This window comes from Rhinolophus sinicus, linkage group LG11 (assembly GCF_036562045.2).
Source record: "Rhinolophus sinicus isolate RSC01 linkage group LG11, ASM3656204v1, whole genome shotgun sequence".
In the NCBI taxonomy this organism is placed as follows: domain Eukaryota; kingdom Metazoa; phylum Chordata; class Mammalia; order Chiroptera; family Rhinolophidae; genus Rhinolophus; species Rhinolophus sinicus.
In genome coordinates this window covers 23,219,136-23,241,363 of record NC_133760.1, presented here as the reverse complement: position 1 = coordinate 23,241,363, position 22,228 = coordinate 23,219,136, and the positions used below count along the sequence as shown (strand labels likewise).

At 40.2% G+C, this 22,228-nt stretch overlaps 1 protein-coding gene across 2 annotated transcripts; it reads right to left on the bottom strand.

Moving 5' to 3' along the window:
• Positions 1-1,196: 1,196 nt before the first annotated feature.
• On the bottom strand, positions 1,197-17,598 carry LG11H16orf46 (linkage group 11 C16orf46 homolog). Of its 2 annotated transcripts, XM_019711088.2 has the most exons (4): positions 17,350-17,598; positions 10,939-11,026; positions 7,551-7,807; positions 1,197-5,736 (listed from the first exon to the last, which is right to left on the bottom strand). In XM_019711088.2, the coding sequence occupies exons 3-4, from the start codon at positions 7,758-7,760 to the stop codon at positions 4,756-4,758; spliced, it is 1,191 nt and encodes a 396-aa protein (XP_019566647.2). In that variant the 5' UTR covers positions 7,761-7,807; positions 10,939-11,026; positions 17,350-17,598; the 3' UTR covers positions 1,197-4,755. The 2 variants fall into 2 exon arrangements, with proteins under 2 accessions (XP_019566647.2, XP_074170632.1); XM_074314531.1 differs by lacking the exons at positions 10,939-11,026; positions 17,350-17,598 and adding an exon at positions 10,141-10,502.
• Between the last annotated feature and the right edge of the window lie 4,630 nt (positions 17,599-22,228).

The following is a 22,228-nucleotide window of genomic DNA, read 5'->3' as shown; positions in this document are numbered from 1 at the left end:
TGACATAAAGGGAAAAAAAAGAAAATTTTTGTAGACTTACCTGAAAGATGCCATGTAGCAACTTTTGATGGGAAGAAAATGTGTCAGTGTCAGTCTAATTGTGAAGTGTTGTTTTATTAATGGTGTCAAATTACGGGTCATATTTTCACGTAATCCTTCATGGCCTTAATTTTAGAATGTCTATCTTAATTGCAGTCCAAACCTGCTCATCAAAACCTGCTACCTAATACTAACTCTGAAGAGCACTTACCATCTAGTATATTTAAATCAGTGTTTCTCAAACTTGTCCTCAGAGGCTCTTAAAGAAAGAAAAGGGGAAACATGTAACTTTGGGCGATTTAGGGATGAAGCCATTGAAGTGTCAAGTGTTATGCTCTTTTATTTTCCTTATATCTCACAGCGTGCGTGTGTGTGTGTGTGTGTGTGTGTGTGTGTGTCCTCATCTGAAGTATGTTAAAGTGCCACTGATTAGATTTGGCATTAGTAGAGGACGTATCATACTTTTGGCTTCATACATACTCCCAACGTCTAAAACACTTTGTTGAATGACGTAAATTAATCCAGTTTCTTCAGCGAGATGTTGGCTAGTATCATGTTCTTATAGCCAACAAGATAGTCCGCTAAATACCATTGTTTTGCAATGTTTACATCCCATGGATTCTCTCAGTTGTGTGAACTGTATTTATTAGCAGATACACTGATATATTGTTTACATATCGAGAGAAGCAGGCTAACGAGCAAATGAAGTGGATTCTCAGGTTGTTGGGAACTACATTTAAAAATATGCGTGTTGGAAAGGAGCAAGTGCCCAACCTATGAATGAATAAAAGCGCTGTCTATAATACTGGAACTGGAAGAGTACCAATATTCATTCATTTCTTTCAACAAACTTCAGAAAAAAACTAAATTTTATATTGCTTTACTAATAAATATATTTGTAATTTTGTTCTAAATCCACAAATTCAAAAATAATGAAGGTTAGCATAGGAGAAGCTTATTGCCAAGGTCCTTCCATTAATTTTTGGTATTTTACTCTCAAGCAAGTTAATATTACAGGACATAAGACTGGAAAAACAAAATTAAGACAAGTGATACTCTTTTTTAGTTTATCAGCGAAATAGTCAATTATTTCAGAAAATGAAAACTGTTTTTTTTGTGTGTTTTTTTTTAGGATAAGGACTTACTTTTTTTTTTTCTTTTTCTTTCTTTTTATTGGGGAAGGGGAACAGGACTTTATTGGGGAACAGTGTGTACTTCCAGGACTTTTTTTCCAAGTCAAGTTATTGTCCTTTCAATCTTAGTTGTGGAGGGTGCCATTCAGCTTCAAGTTGTTGTCCTTTCAGTCTTAGTTGTGGAGGGCGCAGCTCAGCTCCAGGTCCAGTTGTCGTTGCTAGTTGCAGGGGGTGCTGCCCACCATCCCTTGTGGGACTCGAGGAATTGAACTGGCAACCTTGTTGAGAGCCCACTGGCCCCTGTGGGAATCGAACCGGCAGCCTTCGGAGTTAGGAGCATGGAGCTCTAACTGCCTGAGCCACCGGGCCGGCCCTTATGAAAATTTTTGTTTAGCTATATTTGAGTGTCTAGTACTATTAATGAATTATAAGCTGGTATCATTTTTTTTCTCACCTTTTTTTGTAAGGTGTGGTATATTAAAACCCTTTAAATCAATCTCTAACGAGATATGTGCCTAAGTAGTAACTCTTCAGATTTAAAGTTCTATAAGTAGCTACCATAATGACAAATCTCTCTCTGACATTGCATTTTCCTGAAATTACATTACAGAAATCAGTCAAGAGAATTGGGGTGAATAGCCACAGAAACAGCCTTCGCAGTGAAGAGTTATCAGGACCAGTGAACAATATCAGGACCAATGGTATTTATCCAAATTCCATCCTTTATTCAGAGATTACTAGTTTTCTTTAGAGCATAGGCAGATTAAAACAAATGAAGTTGCTAACGGTTCTTTCACATGTAGAGGTTTAGTGAACCAGTCATAAACTTCCTGTGGTGCTGAAAATAAATGGGAGAAAAAAGTTTCCCGCCCCTCTGGCCCCTCCCTTGCCTCAGCCAGACCCTCAGCAGCACCCCCAGGCCACAGCCAAGCCTCACCCAGTAGGTGACCTCAGGTGCTGTAGGAGCCCTGTGTCAGGGGCTGCCACAATTCCACATGGTGATTTTTAAGTTTTCAAGGAAAATAGAGGAGTTTGGAAAGTTACTAATGAGACATCCAAAATAAATGAGGGATAAAACACAGAGCCCTCCAAAGCATGATTTGGAAAGGACTGGAGGAACCAAAACCTAATTGAGATCGTCACCTTGAGGTAGGAAGAAGACCGTTCACCTTCTGTGCTTGACTCCTTAAAACAGCAAGATTTCACCTGTAAGTGTTCTTAGCGACCTAGAACACTAATAGGGACTGCATTCTAGTAAACATTTAGCCTTTATCTAGACTTGGACATCAAAGGCCAGTTTGGACGTCCTGATTAATCTGAATGGAAAGTGGGACAAGGCCTAGAGTGACATGATCCACAGAGAAACAAGCTAAACCTGGGCTAATAAGATTTGTGGTTTTCCTGAATGTATTGATCAGATCAAATATAAATAGCTGGATCATTTATTTTCCTTTAATGAATAACTGTTCAAAAATTGTACAGAAATCCTGTGGGCATGGCAGATTGTTACCATGTTTCCCCCAAAATAAAACCTAACCGGAAAATAAGCCCTAGCATGATTTTTCAGGATGACATCCCCTGAACATAAGCCCTAATGTGTCTTTTGGAGCAAAAATTAATATAAGACCCGGTCTTATTTTCGGGGAAACATGGTATTTGGAGTTTGATGGGTCTTCACTCTTACTAGTTTGCATTTTGCAAGTAAGATCCCAGAAGGACTTGATCAGGTATTTGAATAATTACCTAACAAAGAGATGCCAACTGCACAACATTCTTATGTATTCACAGAGGAATTTTCTCAATATTTTGTTGGCCAAATTAATTACTTGCTCAAAAGGGATACTATGAATCTTTAGTAAATTAGGTCATTCCTTTGTTCAGACTGGGCCTCCTCTTAATTCTAAATTATTACTATATGTTTACCCCAAAATCTGTAGAATTTACAACCCTATCTCAATAAGAGTTCTTCTCAAGAAAGAAATATTCTTTTGTAATTTAGTGTTTTCAAACTGCCTCAAGATCTCGGAAGTAAGTACATCTAGGCTGAGTATTGGGGCCCCACCCCTCACTCATGCTGGTCCATACCCTTCCCTCCCAATCAAATACTTTTGACTGTTTCACATATTGAGCTTATTCATTATTCTGCTGCTTATAAAAAGGGGCTTGAAGAACCACTGACTTAGGTGGGCAAGCTGCCATAGCTAGAGGGGTCCTCAAACAGTACTGGGTCCAACACCTCCACTGTCCAGAAACTGGGAAATCGGGGCCTCCTCTGGGGGCTGGAATCCAGACGGTTTCTTCATTCAGGGGAGAAGTTATGGACAGAACCTAAAAATTGCTTCTAGACTGTAAAGAAGTGTCCAACCTAAGTAGGCAAATTATACCTTTTAATGACTGTTGTATTATAATCATTTCTGCACTTTTGGTGTTTTATAAAAACAAACCAACAAAATGAAAACACCTAAACTAACAGACAAGCCATTACAAAGACAAATGATGGAAAGATGTTTACAAATACAGTCCAGAGTTCAAGTGCAACCTATCTTAAGCAAATTCAAACTGTAATTATAGAGCAGCTAAATGGTTATTCATATTACAAAATGTTTTTTTCAGAGCATTTCTCTACACAGCATCGTCACTTGGCATTTAAAATATAACTCATTTACAAATGTTTAATTTATATACAACTTCAGGAAATATGCAATGAAATAAATGAGGGGGGAGACCAGACAGGAGAAGGGAGAAAGTAGCAGCCCCATTCTGTAAGTGTCTGCCTGGAGTTGTAGAATTCCCAAATATCAGATGCAAAGTAAGGATGGAGGAAGGATGTGGAGTGACAGTAATCACAGTGACACTGTTTTCAAATAACTATTCTTAACCCACTTCCCAAGATGGATTTTATGGAACTGTGGCTAAAACTTCCCAGACAGACTAGCAAGAGGCTACAATATAAGGATATGTCACTTTGGACACATAGGATACAACGGATATGGTATATCCATGGATGTAAGGATATCTCACCTTGGACGCAAGGATATTCATTTAGACACAGGCTGGATTTTTCTATTAAAGCAATGTTTCAGATCTTTGTTGTAACAGAAAATGAGGCAACAGACAGATATCTGCCTGGTTTAAAAGACTGGGAAATAATTTAGTCCAAACAAGCCCGGTATACGTAACTTAAGGCACTGGGGTGGGGCAGAACGAGCCCTTTCCAGTAAGCTTGGGGCTGACATGGGGGCATCACTGATGGAGGCTCTTCAGATTTCCCATTATCCACTTGGCTTCCAGTGGGAGAGGAGATGTAAGGCAGGCAGAGGATGAGACTGGCATTACCAGTTTGCATTTTGTAAATGACTAAGCAACAGAGGCAGGTAGCACATAAATATGGGGGTTTTGAGAATAAATCAAAACCCATACAATGAGGTTCAATTTCCTCTGGTTCTACTACAAAAATAGGACAAAGGGAGGGAGGGAAAGAGGAAGAAGAGTATCGGAGAAGGGAGAGGAGAGAATGGGGGCAGGAGAGAGGATGAAGGACTTTCAAACGGTGCTTATTCACAGGGATTTGTATTGTGGCAACTCAGAGGAGTCTGTGAGTGGAGATGGGAATAACAACTCTGCTCACTGTGAGGAACGGCAGGGCAGGTCTTGGGAACACATGGGTCTCCAATGTGTGGGGCCTGTTTTCCTGCTTGGCCTCCTTGAGAACACACTTTTGGGTATTCATGGGAGGTCTCGGCTCCCTGGCTGTGAGTTTGGCTTTGTAGCTTTGCATTCCCTGTTTCTGCAAAAGCCGCAAGGTGGTGAGACGGGGAACACTGTTGGGGTTGGGAGGGCAGAGCAGGTTTGTGTCAGGCAGGAGGGGCCAGTGCAGGCAGCGCCGCTCAGGATTGGCCAGCAGGGATGTCCTGGCCCCCGGGGGAGCGAAAGGCTGTGTGCAGCTGACCTTAAGGTGCTTGGCCAGCTCAATGGGGCTCTTTCCATCATTCCTGTCAACTGTTTTCAATCCATATGCACAAGCCACATACTCATCCTTTCCCACACTCAGCACCTTCTCTTCCGGCTGCAAGAGAAAGTTCTTACTCTTCTGATCCAGAACATCCAAGCTGTTTGGGACTGAAGCCTTCAGGGGAGGCAGAACTAAAAGGGTTTTGGAAGTCAAGGCGTCTGAGATGGGGGGACCTCTGTCAGGGCCTCCGCTGGGGTCCTTGCCCCCAGTCTCAGGGGTGGCCCACTCTTCCATGCACCAAATAAACTCCGTTATTTGCAGACTTTTTTTCTCTCTCTGACTGTAGGAGGGTAAGCAGATCTTGCTAATCTCCCTGGCAGCAGTGGCGGAACCTTGGGGGAGTCTCTGAGTCTGGGAGGGGCTGCCTTGAGACTTCTCTGAGCCTGCCTCCTCCAAATTCGTGGCCAGAGACTGAGGCTTGGTCTCAGGGCTCCCTTGGGAGAGACTGATACAGAGTAAGCAGCTGCTGGCATTTCCTCCCACCTTCGCTTTTTTAAGCTTCTTCCTGGGCCAGATGCAGGCAGTTGGACAAGTCCTTCCCCAGCCGTGAACCTGCAAATAAAGCAGCGTGTTACTCTCAGCTGAGCTGCCCAAACTCTAGCCGCCCCAACTATGGCCACATCCCCATGTTGGCCATTCTATTTGAACTGATATTTTTCTTTAAATAGACTTATCTTTTTGTTTTCTTTCAACCTTTAATACCTACTTCAGGCTCATACTAAAGCAATAATATTTGTAAATCCACAATACTAGCAATAGAATTTGTTAATACTAAGATACTAAGCAAGTATCTGTAAATGGCCACCTTGATGTGCTGACTGTATTTTTTCAGATGTACATTGAATGAATTTGGAACTATTACATACAAATAAAGTCACAACGGTCCATCCTTGTCCCTTCCTACCAGGCCTTCTTTGTACTTCTTGTACCAGGCTTTGTTTCCCATCCCGAGGGAGAACGCTGCAGGGAGGGGCCAGAGGGAGAGGATGAGCAGAGGCAGGGCCATTCCAACAACCCTTCACTGCGTATTTCAAAGTAGTTCTCTTCAGTAGTAAAATGAGCCCTCTAAACTTCTATTTTAAATTTTTAAATAGGACTGTCTATAGCCCTGACTTATCTGGCAGGGGAGTGTGCATACGGAAGGCCATAAATGCTTCAGGTGGCAGTGGGGGGGCGGTACAGTAGAGAGAGTGTTAGAGCAGGGCTCTTGAAGACATGATTCTTTCAACTGTCTGGTGGACTTGGGTGAGTCAGTCTGCCTCATCTTGGCCGCAGTTTCCATATTTATAAAATAAACCAAGAGGATCAGGATTTCTCAACCTTGGCACTACCAACATTTGGGGCTTGTTAATGGACTCTACATTTGTGTCCCTCCAAAATTCCTATGTTGAAACCCTAATCTCATGTGTGATGGTATTTTGGAGGTAATCAGGGTTAGATGATGTTAAGAGTGTTCAGCCCTCATGATGGGATCAATGTACTTATAAGAAGAGGAGGAGATAAGGATATCTCTCTCTCTTCCCCGGCCCCTTCTACTTGTATGCACACAGGAAGGCCATGTGAGGGCATAACCAGGAAGAGGGTCCTCACCAAGAACCCAACCATGCTGGCACCCTGATCTTGGACTTCCACGCTCTAGAACTGTGAGATGTAACGTGTCTGTTGCTTAATCCACCCTATCCATGCTATTCTGTTAAAGCAGCCCAACTAAGATAGGGCTGGATGATTCCTTGTGGTAGGTGCGGTCCTGGGCATTGTAGGATGTGGAGCAGCACCTCTGGCATGGACCCATTAGATGCCAGTAGCATCCCCTGCCCCTTACCCCCAGTTGTGATATTGCCAAGTGGTGCCTCAGAATCACTGGATTAGACCAAATTCCCTTATAGTTCTAAAGTTAGGATTCTATTTTTGATTTGAAGAATATTTGAAGAATAAATTCACAGGGTTCTGAGTGGAACCTCCAGGAAAGAACTCTCAGGAAGTTTGGTAGTTAAGGAGCTGGAGTCCAGATCTTGGCCACTGGCTGGCTGACCATCGGTACATTACTTCACCGTTTGGATGCCTCAGTATCCTTGTCCAAAAAGTGAGACTGTTCGTAATACCTGCCGCATAGGGCGACTGTGAGGTGGAATGGAGATGTGCGTGAAGCATTTAGCACTGTGCTTGCCAATACTAGGTGGCCATAAATACTAAATAAAAGGTACTACTAATCTCATTATTAATATCTTGCCTCTGTTCCAAAGGTTTCTATATTTCATTGATGACACATTTTTTGGTAATAGTAACTATTTTTGAAAAACAAGTAAAAGAAAAGGCTTGCATCAAAACACTAATGTGTAAGGGAGCTAACTCAAGAAGGTACTCACTGCTTCTTCCCATCCAGTTCCAATAAGAAATTCATTGGCTTTTTCATCTTGTTCAAGTGTAATGTCACTGATATTGAGAAGACAACAAACATGATTCTTTTCTCTTTTTTCATCTGGACAAGTGTAGCTTAATTCAGTTCCTTCTGTGCTTTGAATTTCATTATTTTCGCTATTTTCTAACTCAGTCTCATTTTTCTGGCAGAGATCCATTACTGTGATTACTATGGTGGTTGCTTAAAGTTTTTAACATCTTCTTCCTGTAGTTTGAAACGCGGATTGAATTGTTTTTAATATTCATTTTTTTAAAAAAGCAATTCAATAATTCAATATCTTCTTCAAGACATTCAGAAATAAACTGAGAAGAAATATAAAACCACCCATTGTCAACTATTGACATTATCAAAGATAAGGCTAATTTTAATTACAGACTAATGGATTTAATTAAAGATCAAAGTTGGGAGTGAAGAAAAGAGGAGAGGAAGATGTTAGCACAGCCTCTATCCCTCGTGATGGGGTACAGACTACTGTAAGTAAAGTAGGTTTAAGCATCCCTACCTTCCACTCCAAAAATGTCCAAATGATATTGTGCTAACATGAAGAGAATTGCGGTGGGTGTGTGTCACTAATGCACCCCAGTCTCCTCCTCTTTCCCTTCCCAACAACTCTGGATATCGGCTTGGGGATCCTTAGGCTTCTGCAGAAACTGCTGGAGCATGTAGTCTGAACTAAGTCAATCGGTTCATTCTAATTCATCGTATATGACTGGTGTCCTTATAAAAAGCGGACATTTGGATGTAGAAGCATGCATAGAGGGAAGAAGATGTGAAGAGACACAGGGAGAAGATGGCCATCTACAAGCCAAGAAAGGAGGCCTGCACAGATCCTCCCCTTGTAGCCGTCAGAAGGAATCAACCCCTGCCGACACCCTGATTTTGGGTTTAAGCCTCTAGAACTGTGAGACAATAAGCCACCCAGTCTGTAGCCCTTTGTTATGGCAGTCCTAGGAAATTAGTACAGTGGATGGTGGTAACAGTGATGATGGTGGTGATGGTAATGATGATGATGATGATACTATCTATCTTTAATTAATGCTTTTCCAGGTTGAAAAATGGGACTTGGCATTCATAATCCAGTCAAAGGGTTAAGAAGGTTATAATCCTGATTATGAGCACAGACCACTCCCGTGCCAAACAGCCAGGGTTCCAATCCTATTTATTAGCTGCATGACCTTGGGTAAGTTACTTTTCTGGGTCTGTTTGCTCATCTATGAAAAGAGCATGATTATCATACCTTCCCACAGATGAGTTCCTCCTGGGGACCCCACAAGCTGCATAGATGAACTCTAATGCAGGGGTGTCCAAACTGTGGCCCTCGGGCCAACTGTGGCCCGCGATCCATTTTTTATTGTCCCGCAGGAAATTCCAAAAATATATTTAGTTTACTTAAATAAACCAGGTGAGGCAATACGTACTTCACCTCGAGTAAGTGGCCAGGCTGTTTGTGTATTTTACCGCATATGGCCCTTGGTGAAAAACGTTGAAAAAAGTTTGGACACCCCTGCTCTAATGCCTAAGCAGTGACTGACAATGATCCAGCTGAGTGCTAAAGAACAGCCAGTGCCTTCTTGAGGAAGTTCTTGCTTGTAATGAGTCCACTGGGGATCATACACCTTGCTTTCTCTCACCCCAAGAAACCCACATTTTTCATTTTCCGTTGAGGTGAAGGTAAGTAACTGTTTATAACAGTATCTGTTCAATTACTATTTCAGCTTTTTCACTTAGGCTTAAAGTGGCATTTTGATGGTAATAAAGTTCCATTTACCTATGGAAGGTCAAATATCTTTGGACATTCTAATCTTTTTACAATATGACATCAGAGGAAAAGAATGAGATCTGAAAGGAAGAAACTTCTATTACGAGTAACTAAAAACTAGAAGGGCTATTTTGGTTACAAACAGAAACAAGATTAAGGACCTGACAGATTGTACAAACCAGCCCAATCCTTTCATATTATGAAATTTCACTTCAGTCACTGCCCAGGACAAAGAAGCTCCTAAACCTTGTACTCTTCTGAATTACAACTACATTTGTACCCCCAAAACCCCACAGACTTAATACGCATGTATATAATTCGAAAGGGGAAAAGCAGAGAATCAAAAGCAAAGCTGTTCATTAAATCATAAAACAAACTTAAACTTGAGGTTATTATAGTAATGAAATAGATACTGCTTAGGAGAGATTAAAGAGCTTTAGAATGTTCAAATCAGTAAGAAAAATGTTCTGTGCTTGAAGTATCTCCACTGACAAGGCATTCACTACTTAGAGACCCTGCTCAAATGCAAAGTGCTCTAATTTACTGGTTCTCAAACTTGGCTACACCTTGGAATCATCTGGGGAGCTTTACGAAAAATAAAAATACCCAGACCCCACCCACAAAGATTCTGATTCTAACCGGTCTGAGCACAGCCTTGCCTTCATGATTTTTCAAATCACCCGAGGTGATTCTAAAACCTGGCAAACTTAGAGAACTACTGCTCTGTTAGAAAGTTCTTCCTTATATTGAACCAACACTGCTTTCCCTGTCGTTTTACCATCCTCTACTCCTTGGTCCTAGTTTCGCCCTCCACAGCAAGGCTCAGTGATGGGAAGCCTTCCCATCCATGGATGGGGTTCAGGAGGTCTATGATGCCTCTGAAGATGCTCAATCAGTTTTTCAGGGAAGGGCCGGCCTCAGTTACGAAGCAGTCTGTCCCTACAAAAGGTTGAAGAATCATTGATCCAGAGATAGCCCATTGCCTCAGCCTCCTGACAGCCCTATGCAAAAGTTCCATTGTATTCTTTTCTCTTTCAGGTTAACCATCCCCAGCACCTTCTACTATTAGGTTGGTGCAAAAGTAATCACAGTTTTTGCAATTAAACCTTTTAAACCACAACTACTGTTGTACCAACCTAATACTTCCCACATGCCTTGAGAATTTTGAAATCTGAGGGAAAGTCTTTATCTCTGCCTCTTTCTCTGTATATCCAGAGAGAGGAACAGCAGAGGCCCAGGATGCAATATTGGGTAAGCCCCTATTTTGGAGTCAGTAGAGTTGGACCGAGTGAGGGCACCATTAGAGGTCCTAGTCACATGATATTACAAAGTGCCAAAAGAAACCCAGGTAACAGTAATAATGTAGTAATAAAACTTATTGTTACATAGCTCTATGTGCCAGGCACTATTATAAGCACTTTACACATTTGTTATAAATTCTACATTTTTACAAGTACTTTACTTATTTTATGGGGGATCATGGGAACTATACTGACTCCTTATGACTGAAAACTAAGAATCATCTTGGAGTCAGTACACACAGTATTCTTAGTCAAATGGTCAGACTCCTCCATACCAGATTGCTAGGTGGTCCTCTGGAACCCTGGTGTTCTTCAAGCTGGATGAAAATGCTCCACTGCTAAAACAACATTGGCAGTCTTTTCCTAATTAGAAAAAAGATTCAGTTAGTGGAAAGAATGGTCTTAATTTTACGTTTTCCTCCTAAAAATGTGCCTTCAAGTTTTATTGGCCATTCTTGTCTTCCAGCTCATATAAGAAATGACAAATAGAAATGCACAAGAAGCAATCGAAGATCCTAAAAGAGTAGATATGTGACTTCTTACAAATTACATGCAGTTTGACTTTTATGTTGAAATGCAGAAATCTGTATTGATATGACACACTTGTTTTCTGTAAAATTATGCCTGCTTTACAGATTTGAAGTAAATCAATACCTCATGCTATTCCACTTCTTGACTTCCCATGAGCTTTACAACCTGATTCAATTTGAGAATCACTGTTATAAAGCATACATCAAAATCCTTATTAATGTTTTCCAAGAAAATCACATTACGGAAACACGAAGATCATAATGAAAATGCTACCATGGGAAAATGCATTTGTACTTGCAACTAGGAAATTGGATTTGGAGCACAAAGCAGGAAGGCACACAGACGTAGGCCACAAGGTATTAAGGGCTATGATGTGTGCTACTGAAGGGACTCAAACCAAAATGTACAAAGAAGAAAATGTATCCAAAAGTGCATGCTTGGATAAATAAGAATAAACCCAAGGAAAAACTGATCAAGGAACTTAAGATATTTTGGAAATGAAATAAAGAAGATGAATAAGAGTCTATGAAACAGAGCCTATGGAAATTCATTATGATCTAGAAAAATATCTCTTCGAGTAGCATTTAAAGACAGAAATGGAAAGGAAATGATCAGAAAAACACAAAACTGTAACATAGTTTTATTTTATTTTACCAATTAAACATAAGCAATTATGATTTGCTTCAAAATAATCCTGAAAGGAGTATGGGAAGTGTGGGGGTTGTGGGGGTTGGGCTTAGAGATTATATGATGAAATAAAAGTGGCCATAAATTGGCTGTTTGTTGTAGATGGGTATGAGGACATGGAGGTTAACTGTATTCTTCACTTTACTTTTATGTAAGCGTGAAGTCTTCCATAACAAAAACTTTTAAGCCATTATGTTATCAGAACGGTTCAAGAGATGAACTGTGAGATAATGGTGAAGGTGAGTGTACAATGAATCTTCACAGTAAGTCAGCTGAAATAAATGCATCAAAGAATAGACAACACAGTTTGTATAATTTTAAGTTAGAATAAAAACTTTGCACAAGGACTTATGGAAAAAGAACAGGTGTACCACAAAGGTATAAAAAAATCAGAGAATAGAGTTTATGAAGATGATTTAGACAACTCTGTCAGTATTTGTCCAATTACTCTTAAGTCAAAGTACCCAAGGCAATCTCACTGAATTTACTGCACTGCAAAAGGAAGGCTAGAAATGAAGGAGAAAAAAAAAGACATTACCTTTTGGATCTCTGACACTGTATTATGATCATGCAGATTTTTAATTAACTGAGAAGTACAGAGACTACCAATTGCCTCTTTGTTATACATCTTGCAAAATCAATGTAGCTTTAACACCCAAACCAATCTGTAACTTAGAATACAAAGCATCCTGCTCCTGAAATGAACAAAGACTTCTATTAAATTATAAAGGGCCAGTGGCAGAGGCATACCAATATTACAATGGAGTCCAGAAAAAGGCACATTTTATGTTGCTGATCTCATGCATGTGTTGTATAAAAGTTAAAATGGGATGGGAGGGGGTGAAATGAATGTAAACTAAGGACAATGACCATATCTACTACTTGCAAAATAAGTAATGTTGCATAAAGTAAAACCTATGTGAAAAAAAGAGACCACATGACCAAGAACACAAATTTCCAAAAGGCTAGTAGATGATGAGAAACTAAGGGATAGCAGAAGACACAAGAAGAGACAGAAGGATGCCATATTAGTATAGAAAGGTACTTTGTATTTCTTTGATCAAGAGGGTGATAATGTGGTTATTTTATCATTTCAATGAAAGTGAAGTTAGAAATGGATCTAGGTTAAAAGGTTAAAAATAATTGCAAACACCGGATTACTTTTGCACCAACCTAATATTTAAAAAAGCCCAATAAAACTCTGAATTTTTTATTTGTAGTTTGTTTGCCCTAGATATGGCTCAAGCTGCCAGGTTCTTTTTGGAAAAGGGTTGCCCTGGCAGGCCTACCAGGGTACACTTCAGTTTGGCATGGCACTGTCTGTTAGCTTCCACTACCTAGTATTAATCTAGACAGGCAATGTTATGCTGCAATAACAAACAATTCTAATTTTCCCCCCAGTGATGAAAAAACAATGAAAGTTTATTTCTAACATATGCTACATGTCTATCATATGTCATGGACTCTGTTCCATATTATCCTCACTCTGGAATTGAACTAACAGAGGCACCATAATGGGGAAACCATAGCCAACTATGAGGGCGAATATAGGGAATCACAAACTGACTCTTAGATGCTTTTGCCTGGAAGTAATATAAGACTTCAATCCCCAGGCCATTAGCTGTAACAATTCACAAAGCATTGCCTAACTTTAAGGAGAAGAGTGGATTACACTTCCTCTTAAATCTCCAGAGGGAAAAGGAAGCCAGATTTTGGTGACCAGTAGTAATGTCTTGGTACTACATTAGTCTGCTATTATCAGATGCGTCATGCAAAGCAAACAGTTCTTATGTATTAAGAACGTTATTACCTAAAATGTGGACATTAATGGTCCTTGAAGACAGTCCAGGGCCCCCGGGAATGGGAAGTTGTAGATATTGGAAAGGTAAGGCTATGTGCCTACAGCATGATAATTCTTTTCTTAAAACTTTTTTCAATTCTTTGGATTCTAAAATGTATAGAGGGTGCCAAAATTGTATACACATTTTAAGAAAGGAAAAAACTGTATTAAAATTGTAATACTCAATATATACCGATAACAAAGATGAATATAAGTCATGTGTATACATTTTTTTGGCACCCCGGTATATGAAAATATAAAGGCCTAAGAATAAATAGATAGACAATCTTAAAGAAGAAGTTGGAAGTATAACTGCTGAATATCAAGATTAGAATCTAGACCAGGATTTCTTATCGATGTGTACTGACAAGCTGGTTTTAAACTTTAGTAGGAAATGCAAAGGAACTACAATAGGTATAACAATTGTGCAAATAAAGAATAAAGTGGAGGAATCACACTACCCAGTTCTAAAAACCACCATAGAGCTACAGGAATCAGTATGATATTGGTGAATGGAGAGACACATAGATCAATGGGCCAGAATAGGGAGCCCAAAAATATACTCACACAAACACGACCAATTGATCTTCGACAAAGATGCAAAAATAATTAAATGCAGAAAGGATAGTCTTTTCAACTATAGTGTTCCAATCACTGGCCATCCAGATGCCAAATTTTTTTTAACTCAAAATTGATCCTAGATCTAAATATAAATCATAAAACTATATAACTTTTAAAAGAAAACAGAAAATCTTCATGACCTGGGGTCAGGCATTATTGTTAGACATGCTTAAGTACTTTTAATAACTGAGAACTTATTACTTTACATGCTTCTTTTCATTCCAGCAGCAGCTTTAAGACTAGAATGTTCTCAAATCAAGACATCTGCAAGCCTGCAAATTTTGCTACTTTCCTGGCGTTCCTCCCAAACACAGCATATGATAATGCCAAAAATATCTGAAGACAGCTACCATTTCTTCAGACAAGAATCTCAAATTCCCTTATCTTAAGAATGCAGTTACTTGTCAATGTCTTTAAAATGTAGTATCTGGAAATGAGGGCAATACTTTAAATTCAGTCTGTCTAGAAGTGTCTGTTTGAAATCTGACTCCCTTTGATCTGAAATCTACATCTATGAATTCAACAAAGATGGCTATGTTTTTTTGAAACTCTATATACCAATCTTGATTAACACTGAGCTTGAGGTCAACTACAACTTCTAGATTTTTTTTTCACATGAATTGTTAATAATCCCTTCTTCTTCAGTTCATATCCATGATGCTGATTTCCTTTAATTTTTTTTTTTTTTTTAGCTAGCTGTGGGGACGGAGCCAGTAGTGCGGTTTCCAGGCTCTCGGCCTCACGTGGAAAGGTGCTGGCTTGGGTAGTAAATGGCCATCAACTGTTATTGGATGGCTATCAGCTGTGGCTAGTTGGCTGTCAGCTGTAACCAGTGAGCCACAGGCCACTAATATAACTGGCTACACTAGCAGAAAATGGGGGCTAGCAAGAAGATGGTGGTTGAGCTAGCAAGAGGTGGAGTAAGGGTTGCGGATCGTGTGGCTCCTGTTTCCTGTTTCTCCCACCCAGCCGCCAGCGAGACTATAGTGATATGACTCCCCTATCTATGGCTCCGTGTATGTTCCTTTTTGGCCTCACCATATCCTGCATTCTTATGTGGGGAGCGGGAGCACAGACCCTGCATGAGTCCCCACGTGACACTAGCTGTTGACATCCAAATATATCAGATCCTTTCTAAAATTTTCTTTTTGGGGTGGTCCAAAGACCATCATCCCAACCTGCTTAGATAATTCTGAATCTGACATCCTACAGTTTGGCCATTTCTTCCCATTCCCACTTTAAGACTCCATTAATTCAATGGACGTATCTTCTGTAACTTCATTTAAATCACTGATACAAATGTTGGCGAGGAAAGGGTAAAGGACAATGCCCTGTGGATATTCCTAGTACTTGGGTGTTTACTAATTATCCAACCAGCTGTAAGTTCATCTCACTCTACAATGATCTGTCCTACATTTCTAAATTTCATCTATAGGATGCCTGATCCATCAATTTAGGCAATCCTAATGAAACAAAAACAAATCTTACCAAGAGTTAAGGAAGTTTACAGGTACTTCCTTATTAATTAATTTACAGGACTTCCTTAAATTAATGGCTATTAATTTCTTTTTACATTTATTGTCTACATTAGGGATGAAGAACATGTTCCAATTGTCAGTTCCAAACAAGTAGTGGCTACCTCGGGTGTTGTATTGAGAAGGATCTTAAGACTTGGCCACTAGAGGAAAGAGTTCTGTGATTGATTAATGATGTCTGTTAGGGAATAAACATAGAAGAGTGTGGTAGTACATGAGCCATACACAGTATTTGCCATTGCTGTCAATATAGTCAGACTACAAAAGCCTTACCATAGATTCCTACACTTGGTGGGGGGAATGTTGATGGTCAGGAGAGGTGAAAAACCCAGGGTGTTTAAGTCAAAAGCTGGCTGTTTATGTCAAAGGCAGGCTGAAATTCTTCAAAACTCCTTACTACTTCCCTGGCTCTACACCCTGTCTCCACACCTCCCCCCATCTTCCTAGAAGTTTGAAGTTTCAAGGAATTTTTAATCTATGTCAGAATTTCAGCCAGGGAAAGATGGGTTTCTGGCAGCCTCACTCGGAATTCTGAATGGATGTTCCAGTGGATCCTTCTCAATGTGTTGAATAAAGAAATCAGTGAATAGAAACATTGTTAGCCGCAGCGGAAGTTAACTTTCTTAATACAAAGCTAAGTAAGCTTCGTTCCTGTGAACTGGTTAAATAGGTCTTGAAGATTGGCTGGAGCATGCTGACCCCTGGTAATACAGTTTCTAAAGGAAAAACGACATTGGGACTTCAATCTAATTCACAATTTTGGAACAGTTTGACAAGGAGTTGAACCTTTGCCTCAAAGTTGAAGCACATACACCACCCAACTTGTACGATTTGTTCACATTTTCAAGAGCATAAATCTTATCTCCCCACGTTTACTATTTGTGCCTTGTGCTTATTATGTGCCCACAGAGCACAGCAGCTTTGATTGTTCATAGAATGATTCCTAGGCGGGTGGTTCTCACAGCTATTTCTTTGGATCGGACCAGTTCTACTACAATCCCAGTCTCCAACTCTTCGGCTTTTTCCACTCACATTCATTTATTCACTAACTGCCTATTATTAGATGCCCAACACTGGCAATAAAATAATAAAACAATGCCCGTCTTCCCAGCTCTCACACAGCTTACAATCTATATAAAAACATGTCATCAAACACATACACCCAACCTGTCCCTCCTAAAGCTCAGGCACCTCACACCTGGCTCTTCTCTTCCCTGCAGCCTCCTCCCCTTCTTCCAAGAGCCATCCTTCTTCCTCATCTACCTCCTCTCCTTCCTCCAGTAGTTCCTACCATAACACAAAAGATACCTTCTCTTCTTTCAAGAGCTAACCCCTCCAGCAAAACATCCTTATTTACCCCACCAAGCCCCTCCCCTCCCTCCATTGGCTCCTCCCTCACGATGCCACGCCCTTTCAACGGCTCCTCCCACTGCCCCACCCATTTCGTGCTGCTGCTCCCCAGGCCGCGCTACCTCTCCCTTTCGTCTCTCCGCCTCAGAGCGCAGCTTTTCGAACTGGGCAGGCCTCTCGCTCTGCCGCCCGTGGAGTGGTGCGGGGCTTTGCTCCGGACGCGGGGAAGCTGCCGCCGCTGCTCACACCCTCACGTGGGGCCAGTGGGGTGGAAGATCCCGAGGCAGCTTAGTCCTCGCTGGTAGAGGGCGACAGTTGCCCTGGGTTACGACGCGCTGGGGCGGGCCCGCGGAGGTACGTAGCGGAAGTTACGTAGGGCCCACCTCGTTCAACAAAACTGAGCGCGGACGGCGACGCTGGCTGATGGCGGTGGACGTGTGCTGACTGCAGGGTCTGCGTGGCCGCCCACCTTCCAGTGCGTTTGAGGAGCTCGTGGCCGGCTGCAAGCACCGGAGGCTGCGTTACCAGGTACTGTGTAGCCTTAAGCCCCGTTCGGGGAAATAAAGTAGGGGTTGTTTGCCGGCGGGACCCTGGAGTTAGAGAGGGAGGACCCTTTGGACCAGCTTTCCCTCAGACACCGGGCCTCTCACCCTACACTCTGTTGTCCTGGGGACGGAGGATGATTCTGAGGGAGTGCCCCGTGCGCATTGCAGGATAGTTAGTAGCATCCCTGGCCTCCACCTACGAGACGCCACCTAAAAATGTCCCCAGCTTTGCCAGCTGTCCCCATATCGCCCCTTCCCCATGAGAACGACGGTGCTAAGGTGACGCAGGCCAAAAGCTTCATACTAGTAGGATCCATTGTTGTTTAACTTTCGGCGCCTGCTTACGTGGCTGGGCAGTCCTGTAATAGTTTGAATCCGCTGGTGGTATCAACTAGCTTTTATGGAGCTTGTGTAGCAGTACAACTCTGTGAAGTGGGTATTGGCGTGTTATACAAATGAAGAAATGTAGCCTCGCGTCCTTAAATCAACTGAGTAACTCTTTGAAGACAGTGCAAGGCTACCCCTTCCTGCCCTCCCACTTTTGGTGCCGGTTACTTTTGAGCATCTCCAGGTGTAGCAGGGATGGGAACATATGCCACAGGTCAGGCATTAGGTGGTAGAGCCTGGACCCAACTCAGGTCTGATTCCAAAGCCCTTACGCTTTCTGGTTTTAGAAGTGTATTTCTGCTGTAGAAAAATATTAGAATATATCATTGTGATTATAAGGAGTTTGGAAAGATATCACTGCTTCGTACAGTGCAGTATTAATTAGCCTTTAAATAAGTGCGTGGAAAGACTTTTATATAATATAAATATATTACATTGTTCTAAGATGTTAGAACAAAGTACTTTTCTAGAATATGACTTTTTTTAAGGTATAATTTTCTTTACCTAAAATACACATATTTGGATCCTTTGTCTTTCACAACGTGGAATAGTATGCCTGCATGTTTCTAAAAATAAATGTACATAAAACAATACCTCATCGCATTTTTGTGTGTGCGTATTAAAACTTTAAAAATTTTAATCCTAAATTTAAACAGTAGCAAAGGATGTGATCTCCAGAGTATCATAAATATTTGCATTTTAAAATGTTACATTATTCTTTTAAGTCCTGAAAGAAATCTTAGTGGCAGTTTGATATCCATTAACATCTATTTAAAAATACATGAATAGGGTTGGCCAGGTGGCTCAGTTGGTTAGAGCGTGAGCTCTCAACAAGAGACTGGTTCAATTCCCACATGGGAAGGTGGGCCGTACCCCCTGCAACTAAAGATTGAAAACGGTGACTGGATTTGGAGCTGAGCTTCACCCTCTACAACTAGATTGAAGAACGACTTGGAGCTGTTGGGCCCTGGAGAAACACACTGTTCCCCAATAAAAAATTTTTTTAAATACATGAATAAACTTAAAAGATGGAAGTTTCTCTTTTGCTTTTTCTCCTTAAATTCATAATTGTATTTATTCTGCTTTCTCCACAAAATTTTATTCTAACATACATTTATGGTCAGAGACTTTTATGGTACTGTCATTTTTCTGCAACAAATGGATATAATTTGAAAATAAAATTAAAAAAAAAAATTTTAAGACCATAAAACTAAAACAGTTCAACTTTTTTCCAGATTGAGAATTACCTTTATTCCTAATCAGTTGGGAAGAGAGGAATATATTCCATGTATCTATGGGTAAATACTACATATTATTAGAATGAGACAGATTCAGCCCCAATTTTATTCCATTTTTTTTATAGATGTAAGCTGGGATATCTTGTTCACATGAAGATGCACATTGAAAGAGGTTTTGTTATAGCAGTGTTTCTTTGCACACTAGAAATCACATAGTGATCAACAACAAAGTTGAATGATCTATCAGTTTGCTTAGGTCCTCCTTCAGTTCTGTTGAAAATAGAAAATTTGATACCATCTGACCAGCAGGATTACTTACCCAGTCATTAAAGTTACTTTCTCAGTTTGTGGGAAGTATCCCCAAATCTTAACTAAGATTTACTAAATAACTGTTAATTAAACTTGATTAAAAGTATATTCTCATAAGTACGTATGGAAGTTGAAAGATCTGGTAACTGATTTCTTTCACACTAATTGTGTCCTACATGTTTTAAACAGGCTAGTAATCACTATTGAAGTCTAGCAGGTAGAAGCCCGATAGCATGATTGAGTAGAAACATTAAGAGACAACTGTGTTTGGCTAGTCATGTTTAGAAAAAGCCAGTATAGACTGAATCAAGATATCAGCAGTTCTGGTACAACAAAATCTCAGAGTTGGCAAAAGGATGTTTCAAAAACAGAAAGATGGGGTCGGGAGAGTACGTGCAAAGTACGTTGTGCTCAACTTTTAACCTAATCTCTAAAAAATAGTCTATTTAAAACGGAAAAGACTGGTGAGGGTAGATGGTCAGTAGTAAAACCATGTTGTAGGGAAGAAAAATAATTTGATCTTGATGTACAGTGAGGGCCCTCTCTGAAGAAGGCAGATGTGAGATTAGGTCTCAATAGTGATTGCTGAGCAGTAATGAGGGCAGTTAGCATTTTTTAAAACTGAAGGTGGGTAATAGCAACCCCAGAAAAATTGGGAAACTTCAGAAATTTTAATTTGCTGAGAGTTGATCTGAAACACCAGCCTCATTTTCATACTATCATGCCTATGCAGAGAGCCTTCCAATGCTTCTGGCCACTCCTGGCAGCACATGGCAGCTGCTCATGGCAGCCCTGCTCCAGGGAGAGCCGTTGTTCACAATCTTAGCTGTACAGGGCACAGCCCACTGGCCCATGTGGGAATTGAACCAGCGACCTCGGTGTTAGGAGCACGGTGCTCCACCTAAGCCACCAGGCTGGCCCCCAAAAATTCGTTTAACACTTCCAGGGTAACCTGTTCCATTTCTTGAGTTTTAATTATTAGAAAGCATTATTCAAAACCTTTATTAAGCTGCTCTATTCATTCAAAAGGAATATGAGGTCTGATGAATTGTTGATTTAGTCCATTTGGAGGGTCATTCAACGCCTTTTATTTTTGACAGCACTATAATAGAAATGAGGGTTGAATTGGCTCTACATTCTGAATAGTAAAAGAGAAAGTTGCCCTAATAGTCTGCTCTTGGAAAAAACCCAGAGTGGTTATAAGAGCAAGTGTCTTTGGAAAAGAATGACAGAATAAAAAATTGCCCGTTTCTTTCAAACTACAATCATTGATGTACTTACACTGTGGAACATTCATCCTTCCCCCTCCAAGATTCTCATTTAAGTATTTTTTATAGTAATATTTGCTAAGGAACTGATGAAAAGTAAATCAGGAAATATGAAAATCCTAACCATGACGTCCCAGCTTTTAATCTCTTATCCTCTCCATCACCTTTCTTATCTGTGAAATGGTTATTGTTGTGAAGATCAAAGAAGGTAATGAGAGTACCTTCAAAACAGAAGAGTATATCTGTGTAATTATTACTCACCCTTTTCTATTTCCAACGCAGTCAAATTAATTAACCTGAATAATAATTACACAAATAGGGAGACAATCATCCAGTATACCTTGGATACTTTTTTGATAATGGTGCAAAGATACAGCTCAGCAGTGATATGGCCATTGGCAGTCTTGGAAAGAATGGTTTCTTTCTGCTGAGGAGCAGGAAAGATTTACTTATTTACCTACCTACTTTCTCTAGGTTCTCATATTTGCTGTTTGTTCACCGTCAGAAGATAGTAGTCTCTGAATACTTTCCTTTTCCTGTAACTGGAATAATGATAGAGGAGTTTGTCTGCTGTGTGTGCATATATATTTATATGTGTATATAATATTCCCCTCAAAATATCAGCATACTACAGTTGGCTTAATTAAAATACCATTTTGCACTCTAAATATGTTTAAACTAAAAAAACATATTCACTAAGTCAGTGTCTGAGCTCATAAAGTTTTACTTCTGTTCCCATTAAGTGGAAACCTAAATGTGGTTTAACTTTCTTAAGGATGCCATGTGCTATACTGATCAAACTTCCACCATCCCTTGTTTTTCCTCTTCTCTCTCCTAACTTAGCATGATAGAAAAATAATGTCAGTGGTTTCTTTTTCATGATATTTAAGATGATCAAAAAAGTACTTAATATTATTGGGCAATTAGATTTTTGTTTAAGAAAAACCAGATTTATGACTAAAAGGAAACATTTTCTTGGAACCTTTCATTGTTACGGCTTAAATTTCTTTTTAAAAAACTTTCCATAAGTTAAAATTAGCATCTTCACAAATATTAGCAGAGTCACTAAATGAAATGTTAACAGCAAAACAAAAAACGTGATTAATAAAGAAATTGAATGTTTTATTATTAAACTTTGTTCTCCTGCAAGGCTGTTGCTTCACTGTATAAAAATAGCACCAGCAAACGCAGTATATTGCAAAATTAAGACAGAATTGTTCATCATCTGACATTGTAACAACTAACAAAAGCTTT

Coding starts and splice junctions, on each gene's coding strand:
- LG11H16orf46 (XM_019711088.2), bottom strand. CDS start 7,760: ATGGATCTCTGCCAGAAAAATGAGACTGAGTTAGAAAATAGCGAAAAT. Junction 5,737..7,550: donor GAACTGGATGGGAAGAAGCA/GTGAGTACCTTC, acceptor CTTTATTTGCAG/GTTCACGGCTGGGGAAGGAC.